Source organism: Papaver somniferum, unplaced genomic scaffold, assembly GCF_003573695.1.
Source record: "Papaver somniferum cultivar HN1 unplaced genomic scaffold, ASM357369v1 unplaced-scaffold_812, whole genome shotgun sequence".
Classification (NCBI taxonomy): Eukaryota; Viridiplantae; Streptophyta; class Magnoliopsida; order Ranunculales; family Papaveraceae; genus Papaver; species Papaver somniferum.
In genome coordinates, this window is record NW_020651105.1 from 1 (window position 1) to 13,286 (window position 13,286).

Consider the following 13,286-nt stretch of genomic DNA (forward strand, 5'->3'; position numbering starts at 1 on the left):
TCACCTTCTTCTTCATCACTTTCACTCTCATCACTTTCTTCTTCACCACCTTCTTTGTCATATTCTTCTTCATCACTTTCACTCTCATCACTTTCTTCTTCAACACCTTTCTTGCCACGGGCATCTTCATCACTTTCACTCTCATCACTTTCTTCTTCACCACCGTCCTTGCCAAGTTATTCTTCTTCACTTTATTCTTCACCACCTTCCTTGCCACCACTTTTTTCTTCAATCCTCTCCTCCTCACCACCTTATTATTCAGTAGGTGTATCATAATCAGGTTCTTCATATGTTTGTTGCTCCGCTCAAGGTGGTGGGTCATTGATGCTGATCCCTTTGGATTTACTCCATGTGCCCCTTCGGTGGGAAGCATTCAAATTTTTACCGTCTTTTCGACGAGGTCCCAAAGGCTTAGGAGTAGCATGGTCATGTTTCTTCTTATATTTCTTTTCGGCTTGATTTTTTTGCCTGTAGAATACGGATTTAAGCAAAAAAAAACAATGGAATAGAATGCATTTTTAAAGTCAGGGTATATAATCGGTTTACTCGATATACATATGAAATCCGATTCCAAACATATAAAATTAACAATCGGATTTTTGCAAGTGCTAATGTGAACCGATTCATGAAATCGGTTTACTCGATATACATATAAAGTCCGTTTCTAAAATTAACAATCGATTTTTGTTAAGACATATGTAATCCGATTCCAACAAAATAAGATCCAGGAAGATTGGCTACAACAATCGGGATATTTATACACTAACGTTCCCCGATTCCTTTTCACATGCAGAACAATCGGACTATAAGTTTATGAACATAATCTGTTTCTAATAAGAATCAGGTTACTTCGTGACTAACGTAATCTGATTCTGTAAACACTGAAATTTTTGGATTTCAAAATTCTCGATTTCTAACCTAAATCATGTTACTAAAACCTAGTTTAGAGGATTGGATTGATAGAAAAGTACCTGATTCGACCCATTTCTTCCTCCTGTGCGATACGAGAGGCTTCGGATTGTTCTTGCACTTCCCTCGTTCTATTTCGAACCGCTTTAACAAGCCCGGGATCGTCGTCGCTAGAATGATTCCTATTAGTAGCATACTTAGTTCTTGGTTTCGACATTTTATGGAAGAAAGAAAACGATTAGTCGTTTTTGAATCGTCGATCATCGACGACTTTTGGTTTCAAAAAAATGGAAAAAGAGGGAGTGGAGGAGATGAATAAGTTTTTATGTTAGAAATAAAAACTGATTTTTGTTAGTTAGGTTTATTAAGGATTTATGGAGATAATTTAGTAATATTAATTTTTTGAGGATAATTTTGGTGGTTTACATAAATATTAAACACCCCTTATCATTGTGAATTGGATAGATGAAGTAATCTACAGGCCCCAATTAAGTGGCATAGGTCCCAATTTAGTCAGGATATTATTACCTAATGACTTTATCACTGTAATTATAGTGATATCTGCACAATGTTTATAATTGTTGCTATGATGATGTAAATGTTAGTGAGTCGGAGGCACTGTAGTAGCCACAACACGCAAAATAACATTTACCAATTCTTGCCGTAAGCTTTTGTTGAAAATGATAAATGGATCTTATGTGTTAATTTTTCATTTTTCTGTTGATACACTTATGTACCATTGTTGGACATAGACATTTATATCTACCGCTTTCCGGTGAGAATCTCAGCTTTTCCTTTGAATTTTTGTTATAGTCAGTCTAGTGTATGTTGCACTTGTTTTCATCCACAGACAATGATGTTGGGTTTGGCATTTTCTCTACGCTTTTGCATATAATACTAGTGCTGTGATTAGGTTGCTCATTAAGTACCAAGACATGTGTCATTAGCTTATGGAACTTAGAGTATGCATTCCACCGAGAACCACCAAATTATTAAATGAGAATAGTGGTCAACTATGGAACTCCTTTCATCATCATTATTAAGTTGATCATCAAAAAATGGAAAAAAGTTGTAAGCTAACTTCAAGCTGCAGGAAAAGGATCGATAACTGTATACATTATTATTCGTTTTTAGTGACGATTTTACCCTTTTCTGTTATTTACCCCTCTATTTGAAAATGAAATTTGGAAGACATTGTTTGACTTCTCTCGGAAAGAGGGGACAAGTTATTTCATAATTTTTTTTTGATGGATTATATTTGAAAATGTTCTAATCTAAGAGCAGTTCCTGTGGCAATGAACAAAAATAAAAATTTGTCGAGCCATGTGAATGAACGAACTGCATTCTCCATTATGGGAAACAAGGTAAAATGAACAAATCTAATATTTTAGGATTCCATTATTGATTTTATTAACATAAACTAATAAGAGTTGGGTCACACTAATGATTTTATTTATGGTCCGCGAGTTATAACCCCAGAGGTGTCACCATCCTTCCACAAAAAACCCATCAAAACAAAAGTAACACAAAAACCCCATCAAAACAAAATTAACACAAAAACCCCAAATTTAAATGTTGGTTTGATGAGACCAAAATAAAATTTGATGAAACCAACATTTAAATTTGGGGTTTTTGTATCAAGTTTTAAAAATTTGGGGGGTTTTGTATCAATTTTGTTTACGATGGAGTTTTAATGGATCCCAACATTTGAGTGGGGTTTTTGTACCACAAGTTTGGTCACCTTGGGTTTTTATGACTAGTTTTTTTTTATTTATATAAACTAATAAGAATCGGGCCCCACGAAATATTTAACTAATAAAACAAATAATAAAAAATAAACCTTAAATATAATAACCGGGTTTCGGAGAGAGAAAAGTAAGGGGCGTTTTTTCTTCCAATTCCAGCGCTCATCCTTCTGACGCCAGCGTTTTTGGCAAGATCGCGCGTCGTTCTCTCAAGCGCGCGCTTGTTATTCCGACTCGATGTTCAAATCAACACAACTGTTGATTTGAACATCCATTTTCCACGTTTGTTCATTTCATAGTGGGAGCAAAATGAACAAATTCTGAGTTTGTTCATTCCATAGAAACTGCTCTAAGTGCTTAAAATTAGATCAGAGACATTGCTTTCTCAATAAGCATAAGTTTTCTAATAGTTTAAAATTTTTCAAATAATAAACAGTAACTTAGTAAAATGATAAAACTATTAACCATATTTCTAAAATGACTGATAACATAATTATGTATTCGAAATATATTTAAACAAGTATTATCTTAAAACGTCTCATTTTTCTACTTCTTTTCGTCGTACTTCTGTCAATAAAATTTTACTGATATTCTTTTTAAAACTTAACTTCTAGTTTTCTTAAATGGAAATTGATGTAATTAATATTTTATGTGAACCAAAACTAAATCCTAGAACTCATACAGTATTTCTTTGAGCTATTTACGAGGAATCGTGAAAATTTAAAGTAGTGAAGTTGTTAAACATTGATACTCTCGAAACTGTACGTTTAAATTAAAGTTTAAGGTATATAAATTTTTCTTTGTAGAATGGCTAAATCTAAACACAAAGAGCGTGGTTACGTCTGGATAGAATAAATATAAAAGTTGCACTCAACTAACAATAACGTACCAAAACATATAAGGAGTGGCATTTTTTTTCCGAGAACTAGAAGAGAAAACCCTAAGACAGTGAATGTCGTTTTGCTCAAATTATCCTCAGCTCTAGCTTTGTTTAAACCTATTCTTGCTACTCCCTAATTTTCTCGTCTATCCTTCACGTTTCTAGTGCTTGATTTGGGTTTTCCGACTGACCTTTTGTAATTTTTGAAGTTTGGATTGGGGATACATTGACCGTTAATTTGGTGCAGATTTGTTCATTTGAGAAGATAACAGTTCCTACATTTACTTTCAGTGATGTCCTCCAACCAAGTTGCTGCAACAGGTTCTTCTCCGGTGACTTGCTCTGTTGTTTGCTCTTTTAGTTTCAGGTTTTAATAGTTTTAGTCTTGTTGTGGTTAATCCATTAGGTTTGTCCGTCTATGTTAAAGTAGTTTTTTCCTTTTCTTAAAGGTTAGTTAGTGGTGTCTTAAAGGTTAGTCAGTGGTGTCAGTAGTGTTGATATAGTTTTAGATTTACTTGTATTGGCTTAGTAATGAAAACAAAAACAACAACAATTCTTTCAAAATCATCTCCAAGTTCATACGTTACTACCTCGTTTCCAAAGCTGAGTCATCCCGTCGATTCGTTTCGTTACAGACATCTAAGGACTGATTCAAATGACTATTGCAACTTTAGACACTTTGGTTATAATTTGAGACATTTGAGCTACTTTTTTTCTTGGCTACTGTTACAACTAATTGGGTCACTGATTCCTTGATTGCATTAGACAATCTAAAATTAAAAACTCCAGCTCATGTTATTTACATGTTGTGATGATCAATTGGGGTAGATTTGATCCAATCATTACCTTGCACTTTGATTCATACTGTATTTCTTTTTAACATCAATTTTATTTTGGCCTCTGATGTTTGGTCTTCTCCTTTGTGAGAGAAGAAAAGGTTTTCTAAAACAGTTTTTAACTTTGAAAAATAGATTAATAGGCAAGAATTGTTAGAGACTCTACGACTTGTATGATTGTTTTATAATCTTCAAAAACTTCTACAAGGTTCCCGATTTCCTAAATCAATTTTCTCATTTTATGTAATAAGGTTAGTCTTTTCTTCGGAAAAATAACAACCCGGCGGTTTCCGGCACCATATCTACAATGAAATGTTTCAATAATGAATCCTCATATTAATGTACCGAGTGATCTATATCTTTCCAGAGAATAGCTTCTGCTCACCAAATTTTCCACCGGATAGCAGAAGAGTTTTTAGGTCCCATCCCATGCACTAGGATGACATTGGGTAGAGCAATCTGGCTACTTCACCGGAAATTAGAGCCATGCACCTGTATTTAACAATACTATGCACATGATCCCTCGTAAATAAATAAAAAAAATAAATAAATAAATCTCCACAAAAGGGTAAAATTGCCATTTCCATACAAAAACCAAAAATCCCATTATGGCAAATTCGTAATAGTATGTAAAGTAAGTATCTCATTTAGTAAATATATTCCGGTTTTTAAAATTTCTCGTGCCTTCTACTTTTCTTCCTTCTTTCCATCATGAAAATCCCGTTCTCTGTTTAGTTCTCAAATCAGAAATTTCCAGAAACTTTTCACTTGTTCTCTGTAACAATTTCTTCATTTTCAAATCTCAATCTCAAAATTCAATATTTTCTATACACTTTCAGTAAATTTTGACTGAGTTGCTTCAATTTTGTATCCACTAGTTCCTGAAATTTCTATTTTCGGAAGTTTTTTCTCAGAATTGAAAATCTCCATTTTTATCAAATTGGGTCTTTGTTTTCTTCTTCTTTTTGTTAGTAAAGTTTGTGTTTTTATCGATAAAGGAAAAAACTTTTCTCACATTCTTCTTCTTCTTAAACCCCCTTTTGATATAAGAGTTTGATTTCTTCCTTTAATTTTTAGGTCAAAAAAGCTTGAAAAAATCCTGGGTTCTGAAGGGACAAGAAGAATATCATATCAGTTCCAATAAAGTTTCCACTTGTACAAATTTTTACTAATTTTTCTTGTCCTTTGAATTTCTCCCGCCTTGTTTCTTTTACTTTTTACAGTGTCTGGAATGATTTTGAGTGTAATGAGATCTCAAAAGAAGATATTTGTTCAATTTAATGAAAATTTTGTGTTGAATTTTGAGAAGTTGTAGTCATGGGTAGTGGTGGGAGAGTTGTGGAGGTTGTTAGTAGTAAAGGGTGTTCTAAATTGATTGTTGATTTTTCATCTTCATTGAATGCATTGAGGAACTTGAAATTGATTGAATCCATGTCTTCTGTGCCTTCATCGGCTGCTTCTGAATGTGGTGGTGGTGGTGGGGTTGGTGGTCCATTCACTGGTTTGGTCATTTGTGTTACTGGACTATCCAAAGGTATGAATTGTTAGTTTAGTCACCAGTTTTCAATTATAATGTCTTGATATGGTCTTCATCGTATAGTTAATTTCCGTTTTTTCGTATTAGATTGTTTAAGAGTTCTAGGGAAGGATATGAACACAAAACACTTAATAGACAGAAATGGAATGAATTGAATGAATCTTGTTTGTAGAGTGCACTGCTAACTGGTCCTATATGATACATGCTGATATACTGCGGCTTCAACCTTATTTCTACTTCAGTGTTGTTTGATCCAAGTCCATTTAGAACTACTGTTCTATTGCTCCATATCGTAAGATTCACATGTCGTCTAGTTGATTTGTGCTATGTTCTACATTGCTTGCATCAGATGCCTAGTTGCTGTTTCTCTTTCATTCTGTATTCTACTTAAGAATTTAATTTCTCTCTTGTTCAAGTTGTTAAAGTTGGTCCGATTTCCAAGTCCATTTGGAACTACTGTTCCATTGCTACTGTATGTAATAAGCATAATCTGAAGAAGTCGGTGCACAAAAATTGGATGTTTTATTGCTCCGTACCGTACAATTCTCATGTCGTCTAATTGATTTGTGCTATGTTCTACATTTCTTGCATCCGAGGCCTAGTTGCTGTTTCTCTTTAATTGTGTAACTTCTATTTGGTAATTTATTCTCTCTTTTGTTTGAGTTGTTAAAGTTGGTCTTATTCATGTTTATGGTTTATAACATGGCAGAAGCGAGAAAGCAAGTTATGAATGCAACGGAAAAGTTGGGGGGTCAATACAGTCCTAATCTGCATCCACAGTGCACTCATCTGGTTGTTCAGATATCCTTTTGCCTGAAATATTTTGGAGACTAACGTATACGTGCTTTCTAGGTTACAAACTTATAAACGATGTCAATGTCTTTTCCTATTCTTTAATCTTGGTTCAAGTACTTTTAATCTATGACATGTGAAAAAACTTTGTTCGTTCTGTATTTTCCTTAACCCGTCTTACAGCTTTGGTGGATACTCGTACAAATATGAGCATGCTTTGAAGCATGGATTGAGAAATGGCCTATTAGTTGTTACCTTGGGATGGTTTGTAGACAGTGTTAGAAGGAATGGTGAGTGCAATGTTATTAATGTCTACCTATTTTCATTTCACATCAATAATTCCTGTCTAGCTTTGTGGAAGAGGATACATGCGGCATTGATGTCCCTTTAACAATGAAAGAGTGTGCTTCTTGCAGCTAGGTTGAGTGAATCACTTTATGCTGTTAAAAATGTGATCGAAAATGTTGCGCAATTAGACTTCAATAGAGTAGTTGGATCCAATGGCAGTGAGAAATCCTGTCTCCCTGTTGGGGTGCATGAAGTTACAAAACAATCCAGATTAAGTGAGCAATCCCAGTTACAGGGGGCTGGAAAAGAAGCTTTTAGGAGTAAAGAATCAGTATTTGCTGGCCAGTTCATGTATCTTGATTCAGAACTTTCGGCTGAGCTGAAACGTAAGGTACAGTGGAGAAACCAATTGCATTAAGCAATTTTCCGAGTTGAAATTTGAAGTTTTCACTCGAGAGTTGTATTCTCTTGGTATCGTATTTATTTTCCTACTTTCACCTCTTTGGAGATTCTTTTACAATGGAAAAAATATTCACTGAAGATAATTGGATATGTTTTCGTAGGTCATTGATGCAGCAACTAGGGAAGGTGCTAAGTTTGTAGATCACTGGTTTGTTGGATGCGGAGCAACACATATAGTATGTGAAGGACCTTCAGTCCAGAAATACTTGGGCCATACGAATAATTTAGTCACTGTAAGTTGTTTCCTACTTAGAAAGAAGTTACTTTAATTTTATTTGGCTGCGGACTAATCTCGAAATGTTTCAGCCTCTGTGGATCCTCAAAACAGCAAAGGAAAAATCATCGCAGAGACTCGTTCAATTGTCCACTGACCTAGCTAAGCAAGTGACAGTGTTGCTAGAAGATTTTCAAAATGGCATTTCTGGGCAGGTATTTGTTGTCCATATTATTTGAGTAATTTAGAATATGCTTTTCAGGAAGAGAGATAACTTTTGACAATCATATCTGGATTTTCGTAAATTATATAGTGCTTATACTCGTAAAACAGCTAGACTTGGAAATACGGAGTGTAACTTTTGTGCTTTGAAGACGATGGTTCTTACATTAAATTTTAATAACCTCAATGTTTCAGGATACTGATGGGGTTGATGGTATCCAACGTGATCCCAATTCCAGAGAGCGTCAAGCAGGTAGAAAAAGCACAGAGAGCCCAGTAGAGAGGCAACAGCTGGTTAGTTTGGCCAAAACTGGAGTTAGAAATCGCCGAGGTCGCCGCATGCAGGTAACTGTAAAAGTCAGTGATACTTTTACTTGAGTGGTGGGCTGTTAATATTGAATGACGGGGTGTTAGAGATATGCTTGTCTTTTGTCTTTTAGGCGACGTTTACTTTTCTTCCTGGCCCTCTCAATTTTTCTTCTTCTTTTCGTAGATGCAGACTTGTCAAACTCCGATTCGTCCAATTACACCTAGCAGCCTTTTAGATTCAATCTGCTGGTCTATATCAGAGCCAACTTCATCTGCTTGTATCTACACGGACTCTTCTGGAACAGAGGATTCTAATGAACAACACACATCCATGTTCTTTGATGCAAGAGCAGACGGAAAGGAATCAGAAACTACATTTGAGCATTTTTCTCGTCCTCTAAGAGAAAGGTACCATCTTTGGCAATTCGTTATATTATAGAACTGCTATTTATGTTGTTTTGGTGTTCTCCTCTGATTTCCTGAATGTATTCGTTTCTTGTACATGCGAGTTCGCAGTGAGAAATCAGAGTTGGTATTCAAGAGTCATTTTCTTACCATATTGTTCCCAATTGATCGGTTTGGGGAGATGGGGCCTTCTTCTAGAACATTTTTCAGCGATAAAGGTTTTGCGTGTTTGCAAGTGTTGGATCATGTTTATGCATTTTATCAGGTACATTCATGAACAATTTTCTTAGTTCTCCACTCCACCTTCACCCATTCCAAGAAGCAAAAGTTTTATTTCTCTATATGCATCCTTTACTTTATGTCCAATATGAGAGATTTCGTCATTTGCAGGAAAATTTGTCACAGAATGAAGTAAATGCTGCTATTCACACTGATTCTAGACACGCAGACAAGCTCCGATCAATTTATGCCAGCCAAGAATCTTTCAAGAACGGTATTGTGCAATTCAAACGTATTGATTTCTTAGGAAGTAGACGAAGCTTTGAAATGCTTAAACGTGTTGGGGGAGATAATAATAGTAACGTTTATGAGCTGTTGATTAGAGCATGAAACTCTTAATCTTTTCCTTCCGAAACAAATCACTTTCTCCCCATGGTGGGTCTGGTTAAGAACCCATCACGTGCAGAAAAACAACCATGTCGACAAGTTTACAGTGTAGGGTTTCGAAGCCCGAAGTAGTTATAAAGTGTAAGGCAGGGCTTAAGTTGAATACAGTAAGTATAAATACCACTCTACAGAATAAGTAAATAAGAAAAAAACAGAAAGAATGAAACAGAAGGAAATATACATTTCGGGTTTCCTTGGAACTTCTTCCTATACTGTAAATTTTGATCTTCTACAATATAGAAACCATGTAACAAATTTATATTGCCTTCTACTTACTACTTATATACGTCTCCCTATCTTCTATCCATTGACTGTAATTTTATTCCTCTTTCTTGCTAGCATTTGAGAGTTCAATAGTAGGAACTTTGGCCGCTGTTTGCTAGCGTTTCTGTTAAATTTTAATCGAAACACCACTCAGGAATTTGTTGCCGTCAGAACAGCCAGAGGATTTATGAGTATTGCAGACAGTGGTCAAATGGAACTAGCGACATCAAGCAAGTTTTACTACCATTTGTTTTTTCAATTTATTTATGATCGGGATGAATTTATTCTCAGGAGAATTTAAAATTAATAACAGTACACAGATTCTATCAGTCATTGACAAGTAACGGTGGTAGAGTCGGAAGTTAACGTGATCAGCGACAGATGCAGCGAGGCTTCTTAAGCCACTCATCCCAGACACAACCCTGCTCACGAGTCCCATAAACTGGGCAGTTATCTTCGCATGTAAAATATCCACATCCCCAATTGTCACAGACACCGCTTTCCACAATGAGGTCACATCCATCTCCTTCTAGTCTCACCTCCGGCCATGGATCTCCACATGTCTCATCCCATTCACATGGCGGAGGTGGGGGCGGCGGCCCTGTTTCTGGTTCGTTACATCCTTCTGGATTGTCACATGCTTCTGGATTAGGGGCTGGCCCTGCTTCTGGTTCATTTGGCTGGGTGACTCCTCCTGGACTGAGGGCGGGCGCTGCTTCTGGTTCATCGCAGGAGCTTACAAACGTTATCGGACCTGCTGCATACAACACCATAACCAATTAGTCCTAGGAGTTTATGACGTTATTATAACTCAAAAAACAACCCCAATCTCTGTATAATATAAATAGGTAGACATGTTAATACTTACTCACCTTGATTTGAAAGGAAAATGAAGCTAAAACACATGGAGAGCAAAATGAAAGATCTGAGACTAGTAATTCCCACCATGCTTAATGCCTTTTTGTTGTGTTCTTGATAGACTGCGTATGTATATACTGAGGCTATAGGGTTTTTTTATAGAAGATGTGAAGATGGTAGAGTAGTCCATTTCGAAAGTATGTTGCTTATGATTGAGTTTATGTCAAATTGATATATTTTAAAGTTATTTAGTTCTATTGATGAACTCAAGAGAATAGATGGTGATTACTAGTATATTATATACAGTAGATAGAAAGATAATTAAGAAGAGGGCCGGAAGTTCCGTTACCATTGTCAAAATGAAGACCAGATAGGATCCGAGCTATGTTTTTCCTGTAATGCTCTTCTCATTATTGTGAACAACATTTGCTCTTCTCATCATTGTGCACTACATTTCCATCAAAATTTAGCGGATATCACGATATATAATCTCATCATACGGGCAGCTTGAAGTTCAAGTTACATGTCACGGAGGTTCTACTATTAGTTCATCTCCAAAAGTCGTATATCTTTATGTTATCATCCCAATCCAGAGGGTTGTTAATAACAATCACTTGTTACGTACACAAAAGAATATAAATTTAACAACAAGCTGATCAAAAGTCTTATGGGGTTAAGACAGTGAGAGGAAGCTGCAAAATGATTAAGAAATCAATAAGCTAATGATTCTAGGTATCCATCCACATGCCTGGAATTGACTTTCGGAAATGGTTGAACTATATGATATGCAATTTGCTACCATCCGGCTTGCAAAAATCTCCTATGGGATTGATGTAATATGGATTTTTTAACTGTCGATCGAGTTTGATAAAAAGTTATGGTGAGTTAGTTTGGATGTAGAATTTTAAAGGTGGAATTCATGGGTCCTGGGGATTTGATAGAATTACGTTTCCCTCTGTATGTTTGGTTGTCCGAATCTTTGGAATCACGTTTCCTACGGGATTCAGTTTTCCATCAAATCCTTCATATGGAGTCCGATCCCCATAAGATTTGCTAGAAAACTTATCAAGGGATTTCTGGACCCCTTTTTTTTTTTAACTCTAAATCCCATATATATATATGCAATTTTAGGAATTGAGGGTAATGTCAAACGGTACAAAAACCTTAATACAAGAAAAATCTATAAATCTTAGGAATTTATATTGAGTTACCAAACACACAAGAAATTTACATGATTCCCAGAATCTGTAATCCCATGAAATTATAAATTCCTGGAAACAATAAATTCTGCAAACAAACCCACCAGGCTTCATTTTCATGATATTTTGGGCGACCTAAAAAGAATTAGGGGCGACCTTTTTATACCCTCCAATGAAAATGGCTATCGGGTGTCTTGAAAATAATAATTATTTATATTGTCCTTCACCAATACGTCAGTGATCTGGTCTATCTTCACGACTTCAATATGGTAATACTTTTCTCGGCGCAGTAATCCATCACTTGCTGCCTCTTTTTCGTACCTCCTATAATGCTCCCTGATTTTTTCCCTACAATCAAGATTCTTTTGTTAAGAGTGTAAACTCTCCAAAGTCCCAAGTCAAAAACATGATATCTCACTTAATGGGCTGCTAGTTCTTACAAAATGTAAGGAAGGTAAGATCATGCGCTTAGAACAAGGGCTATGGACAGTGGAACTCTTTCGTTCGAAAGAGTGAACTACCAATTTGCTCTAATTAGAGGCTATTATGAGTCGCTTCTATCATACTTCCATCCCCAATTGAATAAGTGGTTGGTAGTGTAACACTAGACGGAGGACTATTTCTCGTCTGGAAAAATAAAGTTACATGGGAAATTGTCTCCCGTATAATAAAAAAAAAGTTGCACTAGATGGGGGACGGTCCCTGTTCAGCAGTTTTTTAGCTTCACACAGGGGACTGTCCCCCGTGTGGATGATTTGTTTTTATTATTATTTTTTCTGTACAGGGGACAGTCCCTTGTCTGGTTTGAAATTTTCAAAAAAATTTATTACATGGGAGACTGTCTCCCGTGTAGTGCTTCTTTTACTTTTGTCCATAGTGGGTTCGCTCGTTCATTTGAACGAATCCTTCTTCATAGAAAGAGTTAGTCTCCATTTGGAGACTATCCATAGCCCATGTTTGTATCAGGTGCACCCATAATGGATAAAAGATGGGTTTGGTAATGCTTTTATTTTTCCAAAAACACTCTTAAAATGTATATATAGTAATTATTTTTCATATTGGTGTTTGGAAAAATATTTTTAAAGTGCTTTTAACCCAAAGCACTTCCAAAATTCCCCAGCTTTTAAAAGATGAGGGAGAGGAGCTTTTAAAAGATCTAAAAGCATAAGCTTTGATCCCACCTAATTTTAATGCATGATTTTTCTTTTATATCCCTACACTACATCCCTCATATGATTTCATTGTTAATCAACTCATTTTTAGGTTTACACTCTTAAATTTATTGATTAATCTTTGAATGTTCTTACAAGAAAAGATAAAGAAATCAAGAATGATCTCTGCTCTGAACTTTCTCTCTCCTATTTACTTGTTTCTTACTCAAAAAGATCTCTCTTTTTCTTTACAACTCGAACGACTATTTATAAAGAAATAGATAGTGGATGACAGCTAATCTGTCATTTATTTTCGGGTATGGTTTGCGACATTCTCGCAACCTTACAAATGTTAATTTCGCAAACTCTCTAATTTTCGCAGAACTATCATATCTTTCTCTTGATCTTTGCTGACGTCATTTATTTTATCATTTCTGAAATTGTTCTGCGACGCTATTGTGCTGTGTCATTGATAATTTCGCTGAAACATTGTCGTTGCGAGATTCTGATCCTACATCTTGCCTCTTCTCATATCTTCTCTGCAAAGTA

General features: G+C 35.7%; 2 protein-coding genes across 4 annotated transcripts; one reads left to right on the top strand and one right to left on the bottom strand.

Moving 5' to 3' along the window:
* Window positions 1–5,052: 5,052 nt before the first annotated feature.
* LOC113345661 lies at window positions 5,053–9,590 on the top strand. 2 transcript variants are annotated; one of them, XM_026589388.1, is made up of 10 exons: window positions 5,053–5,904; window positions 6,617–6,708; window positions 6,881–6,989; window positions 7,116–7,378; window positions 7,551–7,682; window positions 7,756–7,878; window positions 8,081–8,230; window positions 8,385–8,602; window positions 8,711–8,864; window positions 8,990–9,590. In XM_026589388.1, exons 1-10 carry the CDS (start codon window positions 5,688–5,690, stop codon window positions 9,206–9,208), a joined length of 1,677 nt encoding a protein of 558 aa, XP_026445173.1. In that variant the 5' UTR covers window positions 5,053–5,687; the 3' UTR covers window positions 9,209–9,590. The 2 variants fall into 2 exon arrangements, with proteins under 2 accessions (XP_026445173.1, XP_026445172.1); XM_026589387.1 differs by having other exon boundaries at window positions 5,054–5,904; window positions 8,379–8,602.
* A 165-nt stretch (window positions 9,591–9,755) lies between these two features.
* On the bottom strand, window positions 9,756–10,598 carry LOC113345662. 2 transcript variants are annotated; one of them, XM_026589389.1, is made up of 2 exons: window positions 10,402–10,598; window positions 9,756–10,286 (listed from the first exon to the last, which is right to left on the bottom strand). In XM_026589389.1, exons 1-2 carry the CDS (start codon window positions 10,475–10,477, stop codon window positions 9,901–9,903), a joined length of 462 nt encoding a protein of 153 aa, XP_026445174.1. In that variant the 5' UTR covers window positions 10,478–10,598; the 3' UTR covers window positions 9,756–9,900. The 2 variants fall into 2 exon arrangements, with proteins under 2 accessions (XP_026445174.1, XP_026445175.1); XM_026589390.1 differs by having other exon boundaries at window positions 9,756–10,283; window positions 10,402–10,581.
* Between the last annotated feature and the right edge of the window lie 2,688 nt (window positions 10,599–13,286).